At 40.9% G+C, this 27,989-nt stretch overlaps 1 protein-coding gene across 1 annotated transcript in view; it reads left to right on the forward strand.

Moving 5' to 3' along the window:
• The first annotated feature begins 2,277 nt into the window (after positions 1-2,277).
• The window catches only part of GNA14 (G protein subunit alpha 14), a 200,840-nt gene continuing 175,128 nt past the window's right edge, over positions 2,278-27,989 (forward strand). The window contains exon 1 of the mRNA XM_079112107.1: positions 2,278-3,624. Within this exon, the coding sequence (XP_078968233.1) occupies positions 3,501-3,624 (124 nt within the window). The 5' untranslated portion in view covers positions 2,278-3,500. The remainder of the gene's footprint in view (positions 3,625-27,989) is intronic.

Raw genomic sequence — 27,989 nt, forward strand, 5'->3', positions numbered from 1 at the left:
GATGTATGGGTTTTATAGTTCTCATCAATAACAAATAACAACTTTAGGTTTATAATTATTTTTAATACCTTCATATAAGTTGATTAATACCTTCATATAAGATGATTTTCAAATCATCAAAAAATACTTTGAATGTTAGAGTTGGGTGAATCCTCAGAATTTATTCTGGTTCTCATCTTACAACTGAGGAAAGTGGGATCTAAATACTTTCACTTGAGTTGGCCCAAATAATTCTCTACAGATACAATCAGAGCATATTTGTGACAGCTATGACTCAGAGCATATACTAGAGTATATGTCCTGTTAGCCTCTTAAAAATGCAGATGTGCTCAATGTTCGTAGCAGCTCAATTCACAATAGCTAAACTATGGAACTAACCTAGATGCCCTTCAATAGATGAATGGATAAAAAAATGTGGTACATATACACAATGGAATATTACTCAGCTATAAAGAAGAATGAAAGTATGGCATTTGCTGGTAAATGGATGAAACTGGAGATTATTATGCTAAACCAATCCCCCCCCAAAATAAGCCAATCCCTAAAAACCAAAGGTCGAATGTCCTCTCTGATATGCGGATGCTGAATCACAATGGGCGGTGATGTGGAGATTCAGTGGATTGGATGGGGAAAGGGAGGGAGAAAAGGAATGAGAAAGAAAGACAGAACTTTCCTATGTTCATATATGAACCAGTGTAGCTCCACACCATGTACAACCACAAGAATGGGAAGTTATACTCCATGAATGTATGGTAAGTCAAAATACATTGTCATGTGTAACTAAAAAGAATAAAAAATAAAATAAAGCAGAAGTGTGTTGTCATAATAAAATTTGTGTCATACTGCTTCTATTTTTATATCTTGCTCTTTTCACTTAATGCATTTTGATGATTTTCCCCAAATCTTTGTTTCTCATACATAATCATTCATCTCTCAACAATGAGAGTACTTTCCAGGAAATGCATAGTTGGGAAATTTTGTGGATGTGTGAATATCCTGGAGTGTATGCACACAATCTAAGATGGCTAAGCTGTCACTTGGCGGCATAATCTTGTGGGACTATGTCACATATGCAGTCTGTCACTGACCAAACTGTCATTATGTGGTGCGTAATCACATTTGTTACTCACATATTCACGATATATAAATGCTACCTAATAGCTCATTGTGTAGATAAACTAATTTATTTGATCTAGCCTCTAGTTGCCATCTCAGTTGTTCTTAGTTTTTATTGTTATTAGAAATGAAATCTTTGCCTATAAATCATGGGGACTTCTCCCCAGTTAGATCTTATGGAAGGAATTATTGGTTTGGTCAAAGGAGATGGACATGTTCAAGACTTCTGATATACACCACCAAGTTGAACAGCCTAGGAAAGTTGTGCAGATTTGCCATAATCTATGCTACATAACTTTTGAAATCTTAGCAACTTGATACTCCACAGGTCAGTTATTCCAGCTTATTTGAAGTACAAATTGGCTCTAGTTTAAATCATTTTGAAATACAAATAAGTATTCTGCCACCCTTAGTTTGAGAAGACAAGAAGTCTTATTCTCAAGTTATAAATGAATCTTAAAAGCTAAAGTGACCAGTGACTAAATGGCCAAGGATCAGATTAGAAAAGTCCAGGAGTTTACCTGCAGGGGTCACTGTTACTGTCAATTTATGCCTGCAATGAAACTAAGAGTCAAGCTTTTAAGAATATATGCATATTCATTTTAATGCCTGATTTATCCACAGTCTCTCCACTGTAAAAAAAGACCTTGCAGCCAGAGAGCAGCACCATGCCAAGTTCTTTAGATTATGACACATACCACTGCACTCATATGCTTGAATGGATAAAATATATGCCACTCATACTTAAGGCACTTAGGCCTGCTCTTTATTGAGGAAGCATTAGCTAATTGCCTAATGCCATAAAGTGTGTACATGGCATATGCTGATTTGAGAAGAAGGAAAAGAATATTTCTTGCTTGGTCAACAGAATCCCCTTCCTCCACCTTTCCTTTCCTGCTTCTAAACCTACCCAGATGGAAATCAGATGTAATTTGCACTTGACCATGTCATTTGATTTGCACAGACGTGCTTTTTGATTTTCTACCTTTTTTTTTTTTTTTTTTTTTTTTTTTTTTTTTTTTTTATTAAGGCTGTTCAAACATCTTCCGGACATTCTAGGAGTGGGGCCAATAGTGTTGTAGGCACACTTTACCACGGCGACCTGGACAGGGATTTTGCCAGGTGTGTGGGGAACGTGCCAGCCCTTCTACAAAATAGGAGTCTTTTCCGTCATAAAATGCAAAGCAGTCGGTCGTTTTCCATTCCCTCCTGTCCTCAAGCCCCGTTCCTCCGGTTCTATAAGAGGAGCCGGGAGGGTATTTACTCTGCGCTTCTGCACTTTAACTGAACCCAGTGGCGGCTGCCTTTCCCAGTGCAGAGCCAGCGGGCTCGGGCCCAGCCGCACTTTGCAGGCAAGCTGCCCAGCTGACCAAGGGCTTTAGCCAAGTCTGAGCTGGGCTGGGGCGTCTGGGAAGCGGAAGGAGCCCGTCTAGGAAACCCGGTGTGTGCAGTGTAAAGCTAGTGTGCAAGCCTCAACTTCAGATCGGAGGAGAGACCTCCACCTCGCTCCTGGCGCGTCGTGTCCCGCGGCAGACGCTTGGCTGGTCTACGCTCCACTTCCAGCTTGACGCCGCCACAGCCGCCACTGCGCCTGAGTTGGAGAAACCCACTCACTCACCTGGCGGAACCCGGATCTGGCAGGAAGAAGGGCCTGGCGGCCGGAGCGTACTGGTTACAGCAACCTTGGCAGGTGTCCCTACCCGCACTGGGACACCACAGCCAGGAAGGCAGGTGTGAGGGCTGCTTCCGCAGCCTCGAGCCCGCACCCTCCGGCTCGTGGTCACCCTCTTTTGCCCTTAGGGTGCCATCGGTTCGGGGTGTCCCGAGGGCTTACTCCGCCAGACGCCAGGGCTGCAGGTTCGGGACGCTCCGCCTCCTCCTGCCACTTGAGCCACCAGAGCCAGGAAGAACCTTTTCATTCGGTTCTTAGTCTGTGGTCACTGCTGAGGTTTACGGAACTTTTCTAGCAAGAGCCAGCCAGGTCCTTTGCCTCCACCCCACGCCGCGCCTGCTGCTCGCCTGCGACACCCCTATACCTGGAAGATCCCCCTCTGCCCCCGGCATTGACACCCCAACTTTTTGTGCGCGGTCTGCTTCGCCTCACTGGGTGTCTGGCTCCTGTGCCAAAGAGCTCGCGGCTGGCCCTTTTCCTCCCGGGATAGAGTGTGGTGCTGGGTGAGCCTGGATCCAGGGTGCATTTAAGCGCTCCCCGCGCTCGGCACTCGCCCTTGCCTCAGCGCTGACCCTTGAGAAGTGATTGAGCCCTCGAGGCCCAGGCGTTTTTTCTCCAAACTCTTGTGCCTGGCGCTGATTCGCCCGGCGAGCTGCCGGCGGAGCCTAAGAGCGCTTCGAGGGACGTCGCCCCGTCGGGTGCTAAGCGCAGCATGGCTGGCTGCTGCTGTCTGTCTGCAGAGGAGAAGGAGTCGCAGCGCATCAGCGCTGAGATCGAGAGGCAGCTTCGCCGGGACAAGAAGGACGCACGCCGCGAGCTCAAGCTGCTGTTACTGGGTGAGCGGCTGCGTTTTTCCCGAGCCCCAGGCTCTGGGTGTTCTCCTCCAGGTCCCTTTGCTAGCCATCCCCTCGTCGCGCCTGGAGCAAGGCGGGCTGCGGCACAGTGTCCTCCCTATCTCTTCGGAATCCGGGGATGCCGGCAACTTGGGGCCTTAGGCGCCAGTCCTTTGAACTTCTGGCTGGGCCATTTTCCCCCTGTACCCCCAGGGTCGAGTACCGAACTCCGGGCCTTGAGCGTACTAGGCAAGCTCTCTGCTACTGAGCTAAACCCCAAACCCCGGGTCCCTTTTGAAGGTACCCCCCTCTCACGACTTCAAAGCAGGGTTGGGAAGTAACCGTTACCTCTGTCGCTTTGTCATATCTGTTCCAGTTTGGCTAAAACTTCGTCTATCCCTCCATCCCCAGCGCACAGCTTCTGCAGACCCTCAAGTTGGATGTCAGGGATGGTGACTGACCCCCATCTTAAGTTCAGCTGTAGTTTTGGTCCGCGCGTTTTCAGTTCTAAAGGAAGTGCAGTGGACTGGGCACTTAGCAAGTACAGCCTTGCGCTAAGTTCTTATGGGTATCACCTGGTGATGCAAACAGGCGCTATTCCTATTTTAGAGAATTAAATAAGGGACTTGGAAACCTGAGGAGTTTGCCCTGGTTGAGGAAACAAAGGAGACATTAGGCTAGTGATGGGGGTGAAGTACTTGTCCTTAGCCTTTCTTCTGATTCTTGTGACCTCCTTCACCTGCTTCCCATGGTCTCCTTGGCAAGGCCTTTGTGTTTGCAGCAAACCTAAACCTCCCCTGCCACCCTTGATTTAGCAATTAGCTTTGTCCTAAGGTTCAGCTGTGCAGTCCCAGCTACTCTGCTAATTCTTCATCCGTCTTTGGTGTCTCTGCAAAGGTCTTTCAGAAACAGAAAGAAAACAGTTTAAGAAACCAATTTTTGCCTTAAGGCAAGTATCCCACACCTTCTGATCTTCTAAAAATGCCATTCAGTAAATTCCCTGTGTGAGGTATATTTACTTTTTCCTTCTTTCATAGCAAGTGATCGATTTCCCCTCTAAATAGCCACAAGTATTTCATCGAACAGGAATCTTCCCTTTCATCCTCTTCTTGTTTATTCTTCTTTAATATAAGTAGTCACTCTCCCTGAAAGCTTCAAGGAAAGACCGGTTGATCTAGTTGGCACAAAATAGAGGGCTTTTAGTCATACTGCTTTTGGACTGGGCAAAGAATCTCCCCCCCCATCTCTCCTGGGCTTAGAGAGTCTGGCCTGGTTTTACCCTGTAGGCTGTGCCCTCCCCAAAGGGCTAAAAATCTGCTAGTCCAAGCAGGGTGGCCACTCAGTCTACATGGCTTCTCTCCCTGATGCAAGTCCTGCATGGAATTCCCTGCCCAAAAGGGCTCAAACCTGCAGCTAGGGCTGGGCTGGAAGGGACCGCAGGCCTGATGATCCGTGACTGCCCAAAGGGGCAGCTGTTTGCTAAAGTAGTGGGGGAATCTTAAGAAGGTAGACTGAGAGTTCACAGGTGTGCCCAAGAAGACCCCCTTGAGGAAAGGGAGCCCAGGTGAGGAAAGAACAGACTGTTCATTGGCCAGGGTGGCCCTTTTATGTCTGGTTCAGAACTCTGAAGAGTCTGAGAATTGGGAATTAAACCTGGCCTCAAGGATGCCATCAAGGCAGATTAGTTAGGGAGAAGGATTGTGGATTAACACTTTACAGTGATTGGCAGGCCCTCATTTGTACTGGAGCCCCAGGTCCCACATACACAGGGGTGGTCATGGCCTTAGTTTCATACCTTTTCTTTTCAAGGCAGGCTGAACCCTAGTTCATTTGAAATGCTTAGATTTGTGTCAGTGTATGAAGTACAATGTCTAGAATATACCAAGAACTTGACAGATGCTGGCTCTTTGTATGAAGTGTGCAGTAAGCTAAGACATACTCTCTTGGTAAAAAAAAATCTATTCATGTGATATAAAATGCTTGCATTTGCACTCAAACTAGGGAAGAAATGTTTGTAGGTAAGTTTTTTGCCCTGAGAATCAAACTTAATCCAGGTGACTAGAGGTCACCTTGGGCTCTTGTCTGGCCCATGCTCCGACCCTCCAAATCTTTTAAAGTATTGCTTAACCTCCCAGGACCCCCATTTTCATCACTGGCACATCATCTCAGTGACAATTTTTCTGTTAAAAATACGGTTTCCAAACCACATGGAGTCCAGAACTCCCCAAATGAACTGAAAAACAATAACCTCTGATTTCTTTCAGTCTTTAAGGGAGTGGGACACAGTCTGTTCTCAAGATAAAGAAAGAGACAATGACTTGGGAGATGCAAAGGTCAGAGAAGTGTGCATGATGTTTTATTTGAAGTCATAAGAGTTGGGTGAAAAATTCACAAAATTCTCTACAGTTAGATTCGTCACTGTTTAAGTGTCTCAGATGAAAATCCTACTTTGCAATTGGGCATTCCTAAATGCCCAATTGTGTAGAGCATGGAATGGACTGAAAAGCCACCAACTCTTTCACAATGATGCATGGTTTTGCAACAAGGACGAGGATGTTTTTCAAGTACATTCAGGGGAGCAGTATCCTGTTTGTGCTTAATAAAAGTACAAAAAACTATTGTCTAGTAATTGCAAGATGCCAGAGTGAGACCTCATTTGGAGGAGATAAGGAAAATAAAGAATATGGTTGAGTTTAGTAGTAAGAAATTCCTCATCAGTTCCTTGGATAAAGGGAGAATGAAAAGGAGTTCTGATAAGAACATTGATGGGTAGTAGTCAGTGTAGAAAGAAACCGATTGGTAGCAAGGATGTGTGATCTTTTAGTGATTTAGTATTGCTTGCTAATTGAGTTGAGTGCTTCCAGTAACTCTGACCACAGACTTCATCTTGGAACTCTCTGGAAGGAAGGAAAATTGGCATTTAATTTATGCTAGTCGTATTAGGTTGCTATGGCTGTCATAACAGAACATCACATTCGTGAACACTTAAGCAACTAAAATTTATCTTTATAAAATCTGGAGACTGAAAGGTGTTGGCAGGTTGGGTTTCTCCAGAGCCCTTTCTCCTTGGCTTGCAGACAGCAGCCATCTCACTGTGTCCTCATGTGGCCTTTCCTCTGCATGGGAACATCCCTGCCCTATCTTCCTCTTCAGGACACACTAGTCCTTGTGGATTAGGACCCTACTTGAAGGCACTCTTTATCATAATCACCTTATATCTAAATACACCTACCTTCTAAAATACTGGTGTTTTAGGATTTCAACATATGAGTTTTGGCAGGAAGACATAATTTAGCTTATAAAAACTGATATATTGGTTAAAAATGTAGATTTTAGGCCAGTGTGTCTGGGTTAAAACCCTGGCTCTCCCATTTCTTGGCTGCGGATTAACCTCTGGGATTTTGCTGGCAGTGAGTACTCAGTAAGTGTCAGCTATCATTGCTTCATATTTTAGTATTTTCAGGCTGAAGTGAGGTGTCCTTTTTCATTGTTGTAGACTAGTCATAGATTGCATGACAGCTTATCTAAATTTTCCTGGTAGTGATTTAGCAGAAATATTTTGCTATGAGTTTCTGGAGTCTCATACAGTTTTACTGGATCAGCTCTAACAAAATCCTTTAGAACTAACTATCATGTTCTCTAGTGAGAAGTCCATTAAAGGAAATGGCACAGAAAACTTGGGTTTCTTGGTAGAGAGCAACAGAATTTTCCAGCCTTGTGAAGGAATAAAGCAGTGAAATAGTTAAGGGTGCCCATGGTCATTCAGCTCAAATTAGTTCAATCCAACAGATTTTTCCAAAGTGCCAGGCATGGTTCTCCGTGCAGGGAATCTGTGTTGGAGGGGGATAGTTCACAAGGACCCGTTACAAGGTAGATGTTCATGAAAGCTTAACAGAGATTAAGAGGTGGTGTAGCAGAGTAGGAGTAGGGAGCTTGTGGAGGAAGGGTCATCTGAGTTGGGCCTCAAAACACTGGGAGTGTAGGGTGCTAACAACCATCTAAATAGTGTGGAGAAATGTGCAGTCTTCCCACCTCAGAGGATGGTGAGTGCTGTTCTCAGCCTCTAGGATAAAATGGAGGACTCTGTAGGGGCAAAATTTTGTTGAGTTTTTGTACATTTTATCTTAACCATGTATTGCGTTCATTATACAATGTTCATATAAAATGCTCAATTTTCCCTATAGTGAGTTTCAGAAAGAGAGATTGTATAACTCTATCTGTGCAAGTGCTTTATCTTTATCTGTGGCTTATGTCTGTCCGGGATGGAAAAAAACAGACCCCACCAGATGACCTGCTTCCATCCATAGCACAGCAGTCTCAGGAGACTTCTCAAGAGGCAAAGCAAGAACCCCCTCTTCTTTCTGCCTTTAAATGCATTCAGAACGTTTTGAAATAATGATCTTTTACCCTTTGAACCTTTTCAAATAAACTCTATTGATAGTTTACATACTGTAAAAGACACAGATCTTAAGTGTACAAATTGATGTGTTTTGGCCACTGAACAGTTGTGTAAGCATAGGCCCAGTCATGATCTAGAACATGTCCATCATCCCCCTGTGACCCTTTGTGGTCATTCTCCTCCCTCAAATCTTTCATTTTTAACTTCTGATTTGGAACTATTTTCAAATGTCTACAAAAATGTAAGAATAAAAATATAAAGTACCCAGGAATCCTCTTCCAAATCAATTTACTGTTGAATTTTTATTTTCTTTCTCATTTGTGGGTTCTCTTCTGTTTTTCTGAAATGTTTCAGGGTACGTTATATGCATCATGGCCTGTACCTTTAACTACTTCAGTGTGTTTTTCCTAAAATATCTTGTATATGCACAATCCACTTACAAAACTGCAATAAATGCATCCTCCATACAATATGTGTGTACCAACTATTATCCATATCCCAATTTTGGCAGTTGGTCCAAGAATGTCCTCAGTAGCATTTCCTCATCCACAGCCCGTGGTCGAGTATAGGCTCAGAGGCTGCCCTGGTTTCTCATGTCTTTTTAGTGTCTTTAATTTGGAATGTTTCTATAGGGCCCCATTGCTTTCGCAACATTGAATTATTGAAGAATACAGTCCTCTCTCCCTTTTTAAAATAGAATATTCCTCATTCAAATTTGTCTGATCTTATGACTAGAGACTCTAGCTATGTGTTCTTGGCTGGAACACTGCATAGGTGATGTGTCACTTAGCGGACAGGAGGTCACATCTGGAGATGCACCATGTCCAACTGCTCCTCATTGGTGATGGTAAATTTGATCATCTGGTCAAGATGTGGCTTATTTTATCCATTGTATCATAATTTTGTGATGAGACTTGCAAATGCCCTACCTGTTCCTCATCAAAATGTTGGTCTTAGTTACTTTTTTTTTTTTGCAGTGCTGGGATTGAACCCAGGGTTTCCAGCCCCTCAGATCTCCCTCCTGATTTAGTAGCCTTTGATTATTCCTGCCTTATCCCATCTATGACGTGATGGCCACTCCAGCACTCTCTCCACACTTACCAGTTGGCATTTGACATTCTGCAAGAGTCTTCCCTTTTCCTCTATTTGCTTATCACTGTACAGGATCCTTTGATATGCAGAATGAGCCAAAAATGTGCCCTGAGAGCCCCTTCAAATCGGCTTCTGCGTCCTGTGACATGTTCTCAACGTTTTGGAGTACTTCCTTACTGCCTGGTGTAACAAGACGCTCCAGGCTCATCTTATCCCCACCCTTCCCCTTGGGAGCAATTAACCATTTCTCCAAGGGATCCAGTTTTCAGTGGAGGACGGTAGCTTTTCTTTTAAGATATTTAAACCATTTGAAACAAAGATACCAACCCCACTAATTCAAATCAATCACTCATATCTAAGTACCCAAAGAGCTAAGTTTCTAAAGCTTGTCATTAAAGGATGAAATTTTTGAGGCTTTAATGAGTCTTAAACCGTGAGCAGATGTAAAATGGAAAATTTGATCATGGAGTTTGGCAAAAGCAAGGTAAAAAGTGTTTGAACCCTAAAGGGATCTTGTTTATTATTTATTAATTTGTGATCTTTTTTGAAAGATGATTTCATGTCTATGTCATCTTTTGTTTTATATTTTCCCATGATACCTGAACCAAGAGGGGAAAATATTATTGTAAGAACTCCCATCTGTGGGTGGCAGGGAGATGGGGAGGCAGAAAAAGGGCTTTTAGCAAATCATTGTAGCAAAGTTATGATGTTACTAAAGACAGAGGTTGAAACTGCAACAAAGAGGAGTCTTTTTTGGGAAAGATTCTCATCAGGCCTTTTCACAGAATTAAAGGGTCGAATAATGGAGAATGAAGAAAGAGCAAGGGCCCAGGCTGCTGAGGTGGTGGACCTTCTCCAGGGCACAGCTATCATTGTGCCTGAGTCTGTCCACTCTCTTCTGAGCATCAAAACCCTCTGGGCTGAGTTCTGTACCCCTGTGGAAGCTGAAGACCTGGTGTGCACCATTGTCAGGGTACGCTTCCAGAGCCATGGGTTCTGGCCAGGGGACGTGTATCACAAACTTGGCTATCGCCTGAGTGCAGATGATCTGAGGCAGGGAGCCCTGTGAGCCAGGCAGCCGTGGGAACAGGAAGGAAGTGTACTAGTAGAAATCCAGGGCTCTGAAGGTAGAAGGACCTTCAGGAGCCCTGACTTTCATTATGAGCAATTGGCTGTCTGCTGATACATCCATCAATGAGCCATGTTGGCCAGGGTTCTTGGTTGCAGATCTTTTAAGCAGAAGAAGAATTTATTGGAAGGGAAACAGGAAACTCTGAATCAATGCAAATTGGAGAGCAGACTCAGCAAAAAGGCAGGATCCAAAGGAGTCTTGACCAGTAAACACCGGTATCAGAACAGGCTGTTGAAACACAGCTGGGGGAGACTCCACAAGCCCCATCAATAGTTGCTGCTGGTGCTGGGCACTTAACTTCCATAGCAGCACTGCAAGTCACCTGTGACCATGTCCTACATCCTCGTATCACTTTGCAAAACCTCATGCTGTCTGATTGTACCCGACTACCAGGGTGCTGTGGGGAGGCAGTATTGCCTGGTGGTTAGAAGCACTTTCTTTAGAGCCTGCCTTTCTGGGCTTAGAATCTAGGCTCTTCTACTGATGAGCTGCATGCATTCTTGAATGTATGTCAAATGTACATTAGTTTTCTCATCTAGTAAATGGGAATAACAAACATATTAGGTTTATGCTATTATGAGAATTTAATAAAATGAGTTATTATTTTTAAAGCACTAAGAGTAGTGCCTGAAACATGGACTGTACTGTTGGGGGCTGTGCCATGTTGGCGGCGCCAGGATGGCGCCTGATCACATCGGCAGCGAGGAGGTTAATTGACATAAGCACACTCAGGTGATTTTCTCGTCCACGCACACAATGTATGTGCATGTGTTCTCGAGCACTAATTGCCTGCTCGGAGCGACTCGCTTAATCTTTGCGTAAGAGGCGTGGCCCTGCTCTCCGCCTCCTGGAGGTGATATAAGCGTAGGCGGAGCAAAACATGAACAGCAGCGATTAGCAGCCAGAGGGAAGAACACGCCACAGCAGCCATTAGCAGAGAAGCAGTAGCAGAAGACACACCACAGCAGCCATTAGCAAAAAAGCCAGAAGAAAGAATACAGCAGCGAATAGGGGCAGCAGCGGAAGGCAGATCGCGGAACGGAGAACTGAGACGCATCACTAGGGCACCTTGGGTGGACGTACCCTTAGTTCACAGGAGGCAGGACTTTAAGGTGCAGCAAGCCTCTTCCTCTAAGCTCTAAGCAAAGCCTGTCTTTCAAAGTTTCTCTCTTAAGCAAAGTCTCTTTCTCTCTGATAAGCAAAGTCTCTCTCTCTCTCCTCTCAAAGCAAGTAAACCTCATTTCCTCTATCCTCTATAAACAAACAAGCAAGAAAGCAGTGCACTAAAGAGAAAGATAGAAGTGCCTCAGTTTCCACTCCACCACCCATAAGACCCATGCAAGTTGTTGCTGCAGGCGGTGACAAATATCCATGGATTTTGGAACCGCAAAGAGCCAGCGACACTGTACTACTTATTTTCAATATTGGTTGAATAAAATTCTGCTAGCTGAGGCTTCTACCATAGGAAGGGCACTCAGCTGCTTTCTACCTTTCTTGGAATTCTACCCCCAAAGATGGATGCTTAGGCACCCCCAGGGACAAAAGTCTGCAACAAAGATTTGAGACTTTCATAAAGGAAGAGAAGTACAATCTTTTCTAAATGAGTTGGGAGATGCAAACTGAAAGAAAAATCTAAACGCAAGCTTTCAGACATGGAAAAGGGAGCTGATGCCTTTAAAACTGAAGGCGTATTTAATTGTATTGCAGTTAACATCTTGCGTTTTATCATGAGTTTATTTTATTGGGGTGGAGCATTTCACACAGGTGTCCTAGCATCCTTGGAAACTTCCACAGCCCATATGCTAGCATGATCTCTACGGCTGAAGCATTTCCAAAATCTCACAATTTCCTCCATTTCCCAAAGCTGTGATCCCAGGTGGGTCTGTCACTGCCCTTTACTGTGCTGTCCTCCTGACATTTGTCCTTTGTTGTCCATCTTAAACTTATGTCACTACCTTGCTTCAATTCAATGTCTTACACTTGCACTTGGAGTCAACTCCAAATGCCTGCCTACCACTCAGAATGCAAGTCCTCTGGTTCGTTGTACTGAAGTCACATTCACCTTCTTTTTCCAACTTTTTTCTTGCCTCTGGGTCTTTGGGGTTGCTCCTCCTTCTACCTAGAGCATTCTTTTCTGTTCCCTATTCTCCCTCCAAGTAGATGGCTGTTTCTTCTTTATCTTCACATGTAGGCTCAGAAGTTCATCTCCAGGTCTTTCTTGGTCACAACACATCATTTGCTTTTTGTTGTTTGATTCTATTACTCAGTTTTGTTTCTTTGCTGCTTTGATTTTGGAACTAAACTGGAATTCTTGTTTATCCATTGGTTTGTCTTCTGCTCCTGACTAGGTGACAGGTTCTGTGAGACAGGAGCTATCCCTGTCTAGTTCCTATGTCCTGGCCCCTGAAACAAAATTGTGCCTGGCAGACTATTGTAATAATCACTGTATGGCACAGCACAAGCCTTGACAAGCCAGAATGATGTCTGACCAATCAAATGATACAGTCCAGTTGACTATAAAATATCAAATATTTTTCAATGAATATATATATATGCACCCATTTTTCAGATAGAAAAACAAATCATCATGATTTTCAAGGTTCTGTTTTTGCTTGGTTTTATAACTACACCAGATATTTAGTATTATTGGTCTGTACTCTTAGTGACAACAAAAACAATTTTAACAACAGAATGGAGGAACAAGTTCAAATGTACTCTTGAGTTTAAGAAAATTAAAATTAGTGGGAACTGCTGGCATAGAAATGTATTCCATATGTGGTTCAAATTTTACAGAATTTATACTTTCTTAGCAATTTATAAGTGAGGTTAAGTTGACATCTGCTCAATTACTGGTGAACAATTTGAAGGGACTAGAAGAGCTAGATCTTTGTCACCCTTTTGCCTTCCAGCATGTGTCTCTTGGGCTTAAGGAGTCCAACATGAAGAGGCTCAAGGTGAATGAGACAAAGCAATTGTGGGACCCCCCCCCCCCAAAAAAAAAAAAGAAAATTAATAACAGCAGTGAGAAGTGATGAGAAAATGGAGAACTAAAGGCAGGAGAAGAAATTTGATTCGTTTATGATCCAGTTCCACTTAATGGGAACTGTTTCATTCTCTAAAGAAGGTTACTTTTTCCAGGAGCACCTAAACATCAACTGTAAACATGTCCCAACTCCACATCCTGTCCCCTCGCTCCATTATTCCACTTTCCATGATGCCATCAGGCAGTGCATGAAGGTCAGCAGTATGAAGCCTCTGTTGGTGCCCTTCTCAGAGAGCAGGGACCTAATGTGTACCCAAAATACAGTGTACCTCACTTTATGCTGCTGATGTGTTCTGAGAAAAACGTTGTTTTGTTGCTGTGATAAACTCTCGTATTTTGTGATTTCCTTGTGTGAACATCATAGAGCACACTGACACAAACCTCAGTGTCACAGTTGACTATACAGCAAGCCTGTGTTGTGTAACCTATTGTTCCTCAGCTATGAACCTGGACAGAATGGTACTGTCCTGAATACTGGAGGCAATTGTAACACAAGGGTATTTGTGCATCTCAACATTATCTCAATGTAGAGAAGGGATATTAAAAATACTAGGTGATAGAAAGATTTCAGCTCCATTATAATCTAATGGAACCACCACCATGTTTGTAGTCTATCCTTGAAGGAAACACTGTTATGTGGTCCGTGACTGTACAGAATTTTGAGATGAACAGTGAGAGACCTAAATTAATTTTATGGGTGTGTGATATTAATTTTATGGGTAATTTTATGCGAGAGAGAGCAAGCAGAGACTGAGTACTGGTAGGTGAGCATGAGAGAGACATTCTCTCTGAACTCAGGGTTCTCACCTGTAGAATGAAAGGTTTGGACCAGGTGACTCTGAAGTCTTTTGTATTCTGTCAACATGTGGTTCTCAAAGTGTGTTCCCAGAATCAGGAGCAATAGCATTAGCACTGTCTAGAACCTGACTTGCAGTACCATCGTGGTTCTTTGAATCAGAAGTTCTGGAGTAGGGCCAGCAGTCTGTATATTAATAAGCCCTCCAGATGCCCAAGTTTGAGAACCTCTGTTTTAGAGCATCAGCCTGGTGCTCAAGAACTGACCAACCTCTGATTGTTGCTCTAAGCTCCCAAACTAACCTTTTAGTAGACATCCAGAAGGTACCTGAGACTGACCTGCCTAGGAGAAACTTTCTTGAAGTTGAAGCAATCCCCTCTTCATCAACTTGAGAAAGGATCTTTAGAGATTGAGTTGGGCAATTTTTAGGGCTCTTTTAGTATTTGTCCCAGTTGCCAGACTGGTAGACAAAAAGGAAGAGCAAGCACATATGTACTTTTACCTTGGCATGAGTCATTAAAGAATGCAATAGGTGTTCACGTTTGTGAAGACCCTTGCATTTTGATGTCTGCTCATGAGGCTATGTTCCCATTCACTGCAATGGCTTTATGCCTAATTGCCATTAAGTACTTATCTTTCTCAAATGGACTAGATGCTGCAGAGGAAGCACATTCTAGAACTAATCACCATGTATCAATCTTTTCCTTTTGAAAATTTTCCCTCCCTGGAACATGGACTGATATTTCTACCCAAAGAGTAATATTCCTGATAGTAAATTCATTTTTTAATTAAGTGATAAACTCTCATATTTTGTAAACTTTTTTGTTTTATTGAATAAAAGCAAAAGTTGAGATTAGTTTGGCCTGAAAGACATTTTCAGCTTTGATGGTCATTTGTCAGTTATCAGATGAGTTATTCATGTTATTATTCTCTGGAATATACCGATGAGTGAGACCTTTTTTGAGTAGCACTTCCCTAGGATTTTTAATTTTTGTTGCTTAGTTACTGCCTAACTGGAAAATATAAGCTAATTATGTTACCCAAATGAAATAAATGAAGGTGACAAATCATTTATAGAATCACTATCTAATCTTCATAGTGATCTAAGTCACAGTAGTCAAGTCAGTGCCACTCAAAGTACAGGCGTGGCCCCATGCAGTCTGTGTGCACGAGACCAGTACAGACATTAAGAGGAAGGTTCACTTTCTTACAGCAATTTAACATTACTGTGGCATCCGAGGATTTTTCTTCTTTATGAATGTGTTCATCCTTAGCTGATAGAAAGATGTGAAAACTTGGTTCCTTATCACAGAGTTTGAGAAACACAAATGCAAACCTTCATTGCACAGATGGGGTGAAGGACCAGAGGATGAAGAGACTGGGAAGAGGTGGCCAGGAGAGAGCAGGCAGAGGAGCCAAGGAGAGGAGTTGAGTCACTTAGTTGCCTACACCTCCCCCAACCCCTGGCCTGTTTTTGTTTTTTTTTTCCTCATCAGATTTGTGTTGAACTTCTCCATTTATAAGGCAGCATTGACTATGTAACATTGCATTGATTTGAGAACAGCTTTCCAGGAAAATAAAAGTCACCAGAAAAAGTGTGCACAACAGTGCAAAGGCACCTCAACCTCAAACATGTTATTTTGTGTGGAAATAAGCTTTGGAATGGAGAACAGAAGGTGACTGACTTTTCTCTTTTTCCCCTAACCAGATAGTACAAATGTAAAATAAATCTGCTTGTGTCATTGACATACATAGCATTTATTTTCATGAAATCAGTTTCAGTGCTGAAATTAGGTTAGAAAAGAGATCTCTGTGTGGTGCCATGAGCCCACTGGGACCTATTTCAAATGGTCTTATCATAAGAAACCTTAAAGTCTGTGGTTTGTCACATAAAGAAGATTTAAAAACTGGAGCTACCACATGTGTGAGTTCCAACACGCACTATCATTTTCTCCAGTGTCTGAATAACCATGGATGGGCCACATCCAAGAAATACATGAGTCCAGGAGAAGTTTCAGATGAGACCTTGAACTTCACAAGGGAGGACTCTGCTTCCTTAACCTGAATCCTCAGCACTAAGCACAGAGCTTAGCTCAATTACTGATTAAATGAATATGCATGTTTCTCTCTCCAGAGTGATTTACATGAAATATCTGGGTAGTATGAAGAATTCCTTAAGGAAAATGGATCTTTCTGTTGCTTGGGATGATGTAGGAAGGTTCATATAAGGAATGTAGATGTAGGGCTGAGCCTTGAAGAAAGGAAAATTAGAAAACTCCAGAATTTTTATGTTTAATATCTTGATAATTATTCAGTTTGAATTTGTATGTATGCCTGGATTAGTGGTGTTAAAAGATGAAAATTAAACCTGGATCCAGGAATAAGGTGAGATTTTGCAAAATGTATTTCTTGTATCTCTATAAGGACTTTTCCTCATAACTGTATGTGGTAGGATTTTGATATGTGAAAAACCATATTGCCAAATTAAGAAATTTGCTAATTGTTTTCTCTGTTTCTTCATTCTGAAATAATTGACCCAAACCAGAATCTGAAGAGTCTTGGCTTTTATTCTATTATGCATAATACTAATAACGGAAACAATGATAATGAAGCCGTTTATATGTCCAGTCATCATTCTGTCTAAATGAATGATCTCACTTCGCGCCATGTTTGAAGTACAGTTAGTGTTATCCTCTCTATTCTGTCGATGAAGAAACTGAAACTAGGAAGCTTGCTGCCAGGGTGGAGCCAGGTTTGAATCCAGGCAGTCTGACTCCAGAGCCCTGATCTTAAATCAGTCTTGCCTCCGTCTCCCAGAGTCATGTGCCTCACTGTCATCGACCCCAAGAAGCAAATCTCTGTGCCCTTCTTGCCATCCTCTTTGCTGGTGTTCTATCCCGCATCTCTTGTCTGGATTACGTCATCATCTGTCACTCCCTAGTTCATTCTTCACACTGCAGCCAGACTAACTTTTTTTTTTTTTTGGTACTCGGGATTGATCCCAGGGACGCTTACCCGCTGAGCCACATCCCTAGCCCTTTTTATTTTTTATTTTGTGAAAGGGTCTTGCTAAGTTGCTTAGGGCCTTACTAAGTTGCTGAGGCTGGCCTTGAATTCACAATTCTCCTGCCTACCTCCTGAGTCACTGGGATTATAGGTAGGTGCCACCATGCCCAACTGGAGCAACTTTTAAAAAATATAAATCAAATTGTTGTGTTCTGCTGAAACCCTTTCTATATCTTCTCATTGCCCTTGGGTGCAAATCTGAAATCTGTGCATAACTTTTGAGACCTTCTCCCTGTTCCATGGTGACCCCTCTGCTGTGATTCCTCCTGATTATTTAGTTCTGGCCACAGGACCTTCTTTTAGGACCATCCATTGACCAAACTCTTCCTCTTTCACCTCTGCAATGTCAACCCACCAGTCTACGCCCTCTTCCTTACTAGTCCTCTAGCTAACTGGTATTCATTTGCAGAATGCATCTTAAAATAGCCCTTCTTTCTGGATGCCTTTGCTGACTTCCTAATCCAAATTAAGTCCCTCAGAATATTCTCTTCTAGTTCTTTTACATCTTTTTAAGAAAGATCCTAGTTTGAAACCATCCATCTTTCCTTTAGATTCTAAATTTTGTAAGAGAAGGACTATTATAACTAGTGAGTCCTCCACATTTTGTATAGTGTCTGGGTGCTCCATAAACATGTTAAATAATATTTACAAAATGGAAAAATATATTGCCATTTAGCATCAACACTATTGCATAAAATAAAGGACATTTTTGACTTCGCAAAGGAGAAAGGGAATAATAGAGGATACTTTAAACTGAATAAACATAAATGTATTACTAACCATTTGTCCTTTTTAAAATTCAACTTTTATACTGAGATAAACTTCATTACATACTGACATTGAACTCTGGGTCGATGTTCTGAAAGCAATAATTTATTGTACACATCTTGTTTGTTTCCTAAACTTTCAGTGGTTTTTTTTTTTTTTTTCCTGCATGAATGAAAACAGACCAAAGATTTTTACTTCTTTTTTAAACATTTAAAGTGGCATATTTGTGATGGGGAGGCTAGCAGTCCTGGATATTCATGATTTCCTCCTCCTTTAATGATAGAAGTTTTATCTAGGCACAAGGACACTCAAAAGACTAAATTTCTCAGCTTTCCTTGCTGCTAAATGTGTCCATGTGACTAAGTGATAGCCCCTGAACTATAAACTCAAGTGATACAGACAATTTTTGAGTTATGGCCTTAAAAGGAAAGGACACCTTCTTCTCTTCTAGGGAAGGTCTGTGAAACCATGAGGCAGCAGTGTTAGCCTAGAGGGCTAATTGGACACTTTAGTAACAGCAACTAACTGACATCCTAGTTAATAAAGTATGATCCACTTTTTTTGTTTGTTTGTTTTGGTATCAGGGATTGAACCCAGGGACACTTAACCACTGAGTCACATCCTCAGCCCTTTTTAAAAATGCTTTAGTTAGAAACAGGGTCTCACTAAGTTGCTGAGGCTGGTTTTGAACTCCTTATCCTCCTACCTCAGCCTCCCTAGCCACTGGGATTACAGGGGTGCACTACTGAGCCCGACTGTTTTGCACTTTAATACTCAACATGATATATCTGAGAGTTCTTTCCAGATCATGCAATTCTAAGGCAAAAAATCAACATCTAATGTGGGAGAAAGGTGTAAGACGATCTTGGCCAGCTGGTGGGTTATGTGTTGTAGTGTCTCTCATTCTTTTATCACTATTATAGTGATTTATGACACACTTACTGTTTTTTTTTTTTCAATGCAATGTAGTTTTCAAGTATTTGATAGGAACTTTTCTGAAGGCAAAGAAACATTTATTTTTTGCTTGTTTTAATTGATATTGATGTTACTGATGCTTGAAAAGTATAAAAACTTGTTTTTCTCAGCCTTTTAATATCTCATAGATGTTTTTTGTAAATCTAGTGAATATTTTGTAAAAGAAATGCATTTCACTTTGATTAGTTTTCAATTTGTACTAAATTAACACCATTTACTCAGTGAATTTTAAGCATTTTTCAGATGTTTATACAGGAGTATCTTCAAATATTTAAAAAATATTGATTTTTGAATATATTTCTGAAAAAATAATAGCAAACAATGGTTAAATATTTAAGTGACTTCAGTAGGTTTCATAAACATAAAATTATAGATTAGATAAACCTTACTCTTTTAAACATCAAGTACTGTTTTCAAAAGTAATCAAATAATCACATTTATACTGTTAACTCTTGTAAATCAAAACTGATAGATTTATTTAATATCAGATTCAAATACAGCATGGGGAAAAAATCCAGTGCTAATTTACATTTACTGTTTATTCTCTTTTCTTTTTGAGCCAAGGTCTCCCTATGTTGCCCAGGCTGGCCTTGAACTCCTGGGCTCAAGTGATTTTCCTGTCTCCTAAGTAACTGGAATTACAGTTGTGCACCACTGTGCCTGGCTGCTCATTCTTAAGCTTTAGAGTATTATTACTATATGTTTTATTTATTTTTCCTTTTGGGGGCTTACAAAATTCATCCTAACAAGGAAGAAATTTATAATCTTGGCACAAGAGTTAGGACAATTCTTCGAGCCCATGTATTTCCTTGCATTCTAAAGCATTGCTTATCCCTTTATCCAATTTTTACCCCTATTTTGTCACTGTAATTGCCTGACTCCTTGGTGGCAATGGCAGCTAGTTTCTTTATCACCTAGTTTGTGTTGACAAGGTTCTGCATTTTCTAAGTTACTTATAGTTCTTTCACGATTAGCATTTCTAATACTTTTGCTGTTATTTTAAAAGGAAGGAAAAATGAAATCTGAAATTCACAAGATGAGAGAGATGATTTCTTACCTGTGTAAGTTGAGTATCACTTATCTGAAATTCTTGAAGTGTTTCAGATTTTGGATTTGAGGATATTGACATATATATGTATATAATAATTATAATTATATAATACATATAATAATATGTATATAATAATATATATGTATATAATAAGATGTCTTTGGAGATGGGACCCAAGTCTAAACATGAAAGAAAATTGTTTTATATATACCTTATACACATAGCCCAGAGGTAATTTCATACAAAAATTTTCCTTGCTTGCACTTAACTGTGACCCATTACATGAGGTCAGGAGTGGAATTTACCACTTACAGTACTACTCTGCAGGTTTCAGATTTTAGAGCACATAGGATTTTGAAATTTTGAATGAGGGATGCTTATCCTGTATTCTGCTTTTGCTATCCTATGTTTAAGTAAATCTTATCAGTTTAATATTTACACGTTTTTCTTCTCCTTTCCATAGAATTATAAAGCTATTTAAGAATGAACTAAGAACAAGAGGGAATAGAGCAAATGAAATATAAAGCCCTTAATCACAAACCATAAACCTATTGAAAAATTCCACAAGCTGGCAGCCTTCAAAGCAAGTTTTTGGATTTAAGTGCTTTTTCTTTATTGTACAAGTTCTGAAAGTTGTCTGAACTTCTCTTTATAGTATCTTCTGTCTGCCTTTGTATTTGATGGGGAGTTGGGGGCAGTCTAAGGGTAACTCATGCGTGAGAAAATTGCTTGAACTTTTCCTGACCATTTTCAAATTGCCACTCAATGAGGAAGTCTTTCTCCCTTGCCTAATAATTTAATTTGTGTCTGTATTAGGGAATGGAGTGGGTGGAGGACATAAGGAAAAGACTGGCTTATTTGACATGAGCACATCAGGATAAGATTTGACACTGAAGGTAGCGTATCAATTGGGCACAACTATTGAAGTCAGTTCATTCTGTGTGCGCATCCATGTGCTTACACTTGTGCACACACATGCACACACGCACACACACACACACACTGCCAGATAATTTGAAATTAGCAATTGTAATGCAATTTGAATTTGCCATTAGGATAATTAAATCAATTCTATCTCTGATGCAATTATATCTTGGTATAAACTAGAAAATGACTAGGAACTTCCCATCCAAGAAAAGTGTTTCCATATGTTTAAAGTACTTATCTTGAGCAGCTGAAATTTTTTGAAAGGCATCTTTTTCTTTCAAGAGAATCATACTGGCTAAAGCAGAAGGGGTTTTGTTTTAATTACCATGATGAGTAGGAAAACTCAAAGGATATGTTAAGTATATTATGAGCTAGAACTGTAATTGGAAATATTTTTTCAGATTATTTATAATTTGCTTTTCTTCCAGAATTATGATTCCTTATTACACTTGCTGCATCCTCTGCTTAATGAATTGCTTTTTCTTTTAGCACTTTGAAATTCTCTACTACCTGAAAAGACTGGGTATTGTCTAAAACTTTGTGAAGAGTTGCTGGAAATCTTTAGTATAAGTCCTAATAGCTCCTAATTTTCAGTGTGGCTGTTTTTACAAGTCAAGAAATTACAGATCCTCGTCAAGTAATTGAGGAGAATGGATTCAGCAGTCTTTACATTCTTGTAGCCCTGTTTCCATGGTAACCCTTCAACCATAGTGGATGTATTAGTTACCTTGGTCATTCAAGGTAGATGTGACTTAGTGGTAGAGTACCCCTGAGTTCAATCCCCAGTACCAAAAAAAAAAAAAGACTCACGGAAGCAATTAAAAACCTGTGCTCTCATGGCGCTTATGTAACAACAAATTGATGTGTAGAATAATTTTATGTAAGTACTCTGAAGAAAAATGAAACAGAGTCAAGGAGGCAGGGTGAGGAGTAGACAAGGAATCAGAAATTTCATTAGACATTTTAATAGACATTTTCAGATTGATATAGTTATATGATTGGGGACAAGAAGACTGAAATTGGGGATAGAGAGATTTAGTCATCTTGGATATTTGCAGAGGGGATTTTGCTCTAACAGAGCTGGAGTTGAGCTATTTTTTCTGGGCACTGACTTAGGATTAGAATAAAACCCTCATGATGCTTTTATCTTTGGATAATGATATAAGTGACAGAGCCAGAAATCATGACTTAAGTAAAGAAGTACTCTACTGTTAAAAGGTCTTTGTTCTTTGCTTAGGGAAGAGCTGTTACCAAGGCTATTAATCAGCTGCTGAGCATCGGTGTGCCTGAGGCAGGTATGGAAATACTGAAATGGCTATTGGTGAGCAGCCATTGGCCTGAGAGCAACCCCCTGTTGCTGCCAAGCTACCTGGAAGGACCTTGCCTCTGGGATGCTCCAGGTCTTTCTTTAGACTAACAAGGAATGTCTTGCACAGAAGCTGGTTTCCCTGGCTCCATTCCAGCCACTGCAGTAGAACAGTATCTGCTGCGATGGGTCAGTATCCAGCCATACCATATGCATTGTTAAATCTTTAAGTATCACCCAGCGTGCTACCCATGGGCAGACCCTGTCCGTGCCATGTGAAATTATGAAGACTAATCTTCACAGACTAAATAGCAACTCAGGAAGACTAATCTCCAGTTGCAAATAATATCTGGCACTTTACCATTCTGTGGACTTGTAATTCCGTGGCCAGCCTCTGGGCTAATGGGCCCTTACGTGCTTTGCTTGGGTCTCAACATACACACCACAGATTTGGCACTTAATTCTTACCTTACTATTTCAGACACACTCTACGTTTTTATACCATGAACTGTGGATCTAAGGTCAAGTTATAAAATATTTGAATTATGATAACACAACAAAAAAAGATCCAACACGAAGTGGGGCTATTCCAGGCACAGAACTGTGTGCGATGACACATGGGTTGGTGAAAAGACAGAAATGGCTTTGGGCTTGGGTTGGGAAGAGTGTCGGTTCAGCTTCTGCAGGAGCATTCTGCTCTTGAGGAGGGTTCCACCTCCTTGAAGAAGGGACACAGACATGGGGTGGTGATCCACAGTGGGAGAAAGCACAAGCCAGGTGTCAGAGGGAAAGCAGAAAGTACCATTTCCTGAGGACTGGAGCATGGAAAGTTTTTCCTGGAGGAGATGAGAACTGACCAGGCCCTCGCCAAACAGGTGGCACTTACCTAGGTAGCAGAACAGGGAAAGCTCTTCAGGTGTTCTGTCCTGTACGTAAAAATCCCTGAAGATTGATTTCCCTTCAGGGCCTTAAAAAGCATTCTTTCCTGACATCCCAACTAATTCGAGATAATTTCTGAAAGGCACTGGGAGAGTTTGTTTTCCTCTAAAAGGTAATGGCTGGTTTAGAGACTGATGGAATAAGTGGCTGGTCACATTGCTTCCTGTGTAGAGATTCTGATAGTGCTGCTGTTATATTTGTCTCAGCAACTAAATCATTTGCCTTTATTCCTCAGGCAATTGAGAACTTTCTCTGTGCCAAGAACTGCGGGAACAGAGAAAAGTAAGATTGACAAATAGAAGTGGATTTTTTTCAGCTAATTTAGACTTTTAAACCCCCTGGTCTTTCCAAGTTCATAACCCTTTAGGATGCAAGCTGGCTTATATTGCTTTAAATACATTTGGCATTTACAGTAAATTATGATTGTGGGTGTATTTGCAATCTACCACCCCTGACTATTTCTTTCCAGAAAAGATTCTCTCTTGCTGGGTCAGCCTGTGTGCTCTCCTGTGGGGAGAGCCTAGGCAGTGGATGAGGCAGAGAGAATGCTAAAGAAGTGAGGGAAGCCAAGTTGATCTGTAATGTGGAATGGAAGTAGGGAAAATAAAAGACAGAAAAACCATAGGACTGAATGTGGGGGGTGGCAGAATGTTGAGTCTAAGAATTTCAAGGAATGTCTTCTCTCTGTATGGAAGATGTTAGGAGGCGTAGCCATAGGGGAGAACAATTTGAGGATATGTTCAGAAAACTAAGGTTATGTCTCCTCTTTGACTTTTGTGAAAACAGAGAAAGAACTGGAGGATGAAGTCCATGTTAGTTACCTCAGTGTTCATTTGAAGTGATGCAGTGTCAAGATGGAGCTGCACAGACCCAGGATTTATTGAGAAAACACTGGAAACATTGATATGGGATTCTGACCCTGCGTGGTTTGACTGAACCTGTGAGGTGGCAAAGAGGAGACTGAAGGGACAGAGGTCTAACATTGGTCACTGGAATGTGGGTGGAAGGGATGTGCCCGTTTCCAGGCCTGGCTCATCATAAGCTTGCTCTCACAATCCTCCTTGTCTCCTTTCATAATCATCTTTGAGGCCTTTAATTAGAGACAACAGAGCTACAAGTGAAATAGCACCTTGTGCTTTGAGTCACCACTGGAAGGAAAGCCACCCAACCATGAACATGTGCATTGAACTTCATATGCATGAGTGAAGGACAAGTTTTCATTGAATTAAGGCCCTGAGATCTTGGGATTTATTAATTTCTGCCACAGAGCTTAACATCCTCTGACTAATACACTCTACTTCCGATCAAGAGGAATAGCTGCGACCTCTACTACTTGCTGACCACACTAAGCTGCTCTTTTCTTCCCTTGCACTATAGGAAACACACCTGCTTGTCCTTGATGAATGTATTCCTTTCATTTCCAACAGGATTAAAATGTTGGCAAGGCAGAGGAGAGAGAGAAAGTACTGGGAACAATTTGGTGGGAAATCATCAGCATATACCTAATTCCAGTGGAATTTTCCCAAAGTTCGTTCATGTTCTACATGGTTAGCTCATGAATGAGTTTGTTGTTTTTTTTTTTTTTTGCAGGGGGCATTGAACTCAGGGGCACTCAACCACTGAACCACATCCCCAGACCTATTTTGTTGTATTTAGAAACAGCATCTCACTGAGTTGCTTAGCACGTCCCTTTTGCTGAGACTGACTTTGAACTAGGGATCCTCCTGCCTCAGCCGCCTGAGCCACTGGGATTACAGGGAGCACCACCACGCCTGGCTCATGAATGAGTTTTAAAAAAAATAACTTAGTTGAGGTATGATGACAAGTAGAAAGCTGTACATATGTTATGGGTTGGCTCTGAAGTGTCCCCCAAATGCTTCTGTGATAATGCAGGATTGTTCAGAGGTGACATGATTGGACCATGAGAGCCTTGACCTTATCAGTGGATTGATTCATTTGATCGATAATTTGAATGGACTGCTGGGTGGTAACAGTAGGTGGGTGGGGTGTGACTGATGAAGTAGGTCACTGGCATGCCGTTGGGGATTATATCTTGTCCCTGGCTCCCCCATCTCTCTCTTTCTGCTTCCTGGGTGTCATGAACTAGCTGCATTCCTCTGCAGTGCCTTTCTGCACGATGTTCTGCCTCCCCTCGGGCTCAGAGAAATGGAAATCACGAACTGAACCTCTGAAACCCTGAGTCCAAAATAGATTTTGCCTCCTCTAAATTGTTCTTGTCACGTCTTTTGGTCACCGGGATGAAAGGCTGACTAACAACATTGAATGTATACAACTCAAGTTCATGAACGTCATTACCCATGAAATTATCACCACCATCAAAGCCCTGGACATTTCTTCATCTCCTAAAACTTCCTCCTGACACTTTTATTATTATTGTATTATTTGGGGTAAAAGCACTTATCATAAGATCGACCCTCTTTGCAAATTTAAGTATCCAATATAGTGTTAGGTATAACCACCCTACTGTAGAGTAGATCTCCAGAAATTTTTTTATCTTGTATAAGTGAAACTTTGTTCCCTTTGACCATCACCTGCCCATTTCTCTGTCCTCCAAGGCCCTGGAAACCACCATTTTCCTCTCTGCCTCTATGAGTTTGAATATTTTAGGTTCCAAATATAAATGAGATCATACAGTATTTGTTCTTCTGTGCCTGACTTATTTCACTTAGTATAATGTCTTCCAAGTCCATCCATATTATAGCAAATGGCAAGATTTCCTTTTTTAAGGCTGAATAGTATTCCAGGATATGTAACATTTTATTTGTCTAATTATCCATCATTGGACATTAACATTGTTTTCATACCTTTGCTATTGTGAATAATGCTCTAGTGAACATGGAAGTGAAGGTATCTCTGAGATTCTGATTTCGGTTTTCTTTGGAAAAATACTCAGAAGAAGGATTTCTGGATCATATAGTAGTTCTATTTTAAATTATTTGAGGAGCCTTCATACTGTTTTCCATCAAGATGTACCAATTTACATTTCCATCAACAGTGATTTTGACTTTTTGGTATGATCTTCCTTTGTCTCATTAGTGGGCAAACTGATAGACTGGGTAAGACTTCAGTTCTTGGTGTTTACTTTTCAACTATCTCTTTCTGTTTATATGGTCCTTAATGAGTAAATTAATTTCTCTGAAACTCCATTTATTTCCTTATTTATAAACTCGGATAATTTATGTAGGTCTTTAGCATATTTTTGTGGTGTCTTATAACCATTCAATAATAATTAATATTATTCATGAAAATATGTATTTCCTCCCTAGTTGTTTCTTATATTGATATTTTTTAAATTGTGTGTTGCTCATAGGTCTTAGTACTTTGCATTTTGGATTTTAATTGTTTAGAAAATTCTAGATTATGAGAGCATTCTTAGTATATTTGTGTCCATAATGGTTGCTCACTGTAGAAATCCAAAGGTTAAAAGAGTATCCTCTCAGATTTTTAACTTCAGTATCAGACTATGGTAGGTTTAAGAAGGACATTATTCAAAATCACTTTTTCAAAGAACCAACTTTTTTTTTTACAGAAGAAGACATACAGGCGATTAATAAATATATGAAAAATTGTTCAACATCTCTAGTAATTAGAGAAATGCCAATTAAAACCACTCTAAGATTTTATCTTACTCCAATTAGAATGGCTATTATAAAAAACAGAAACAATAATAGATGTTGGTGTGGATGTGGGGAAAAAAGCACACTTTTACATTGCTGGTGGAGTTGCAAATTGGTGCAGCCACTCTGGAAAGCAGTGTGGAGAATCCTCAGAAAACCTGGAATGGAACCACCTTTTGACTCAGTTATCCCACTCCTCAGTTTATATCCAAAGGACTTAAAATCAGCATACTACAGTAATGCAGTCACATCAATGTTTATAGCAGCTCAATTCACAAGAGCTAGATTGTGGAACCAACCTAGATGCCCTTCAACAGATGAATGGATACACAAAGGAATATTATTCAACCATAAAGAAGAATAATATCATGGCATTTGCAGATAAATGGATGGAATTGGAGAATATCCTGTTAAGTGAAATAAACCAATCCCAAAAAACCAAAGGCTGAATGTTTTCCCTGATAAGTGGATGATGATATGTAAAGGGGGTGGGGAAGTGGGAGGAGAGAGAATAATGGAGGAACTTTATATAGAGGGAAATGAGGAGGGGTTTATGAAAAAAGGTGGAATGAGACAGACATCGTTACCCTATGTACATGTATGATTACACAGATGGTATGAATCTACATTGTGTGCGACCATAGAAACGAAATGATGTACCCCATTTGTGTACAATGAATCAAAATGCAGTCTGTAAAAAAATTAAAAAAAATCACTAACAGCAGAAAAATGAGTTACCACTTTCATTGCTTCAGCTTCACTGTCTTCTTTTTCTCTGGCGATCACAAGTGTGTGTCATCTTTATGGCTATTGTTGGCAGTTAATTTGCCTTGGACCTGTCGTGGTTCTGCATGTCTTGCAAGTGAGGAACTAACTGTTTCTCACAGGTTCTCTCTCTTTAAGGATGTTGGTATAGCACACAGTCTTGGGAAACAGGAATAGTGTCTCAAGAATAAAGAACAGGCATGATTGCTGGCCACTATGAAAGATTCCTGTTTCTAAGCGCAGAGTTCCTTTTCTATAACACAGCCATCGATCATCGGGTATTTATCTGGGTCTGTCCTTTTGGGAATTTGGGGCAGAGGAACTGATGCAAATATTCTGATGCTCATGCTGTTTTCTATGCAAATATGCTGTAATAAAGTCTTCTGTCTCTGACCCTGGAATCTCCTGTCCCCTAGCAACATTTATGAAAACCGTGGTAAGCTAACTTGTTAGCTATAGTCAGGTAAAATA

The sequence above is a fragment of the Sciurus vulgaris genome, assembly GCF_902686455.1.
Source record: "Sciurus vulgaris genome assembly, chromosome: 15".
In the NCBI taxonomy this organism is placed as follows: Eukaryota; Metazoa; Chordata; class Mammalia; order Rodentia; family Sciuridae; genus Sciurus; species Sciurus vulgaris.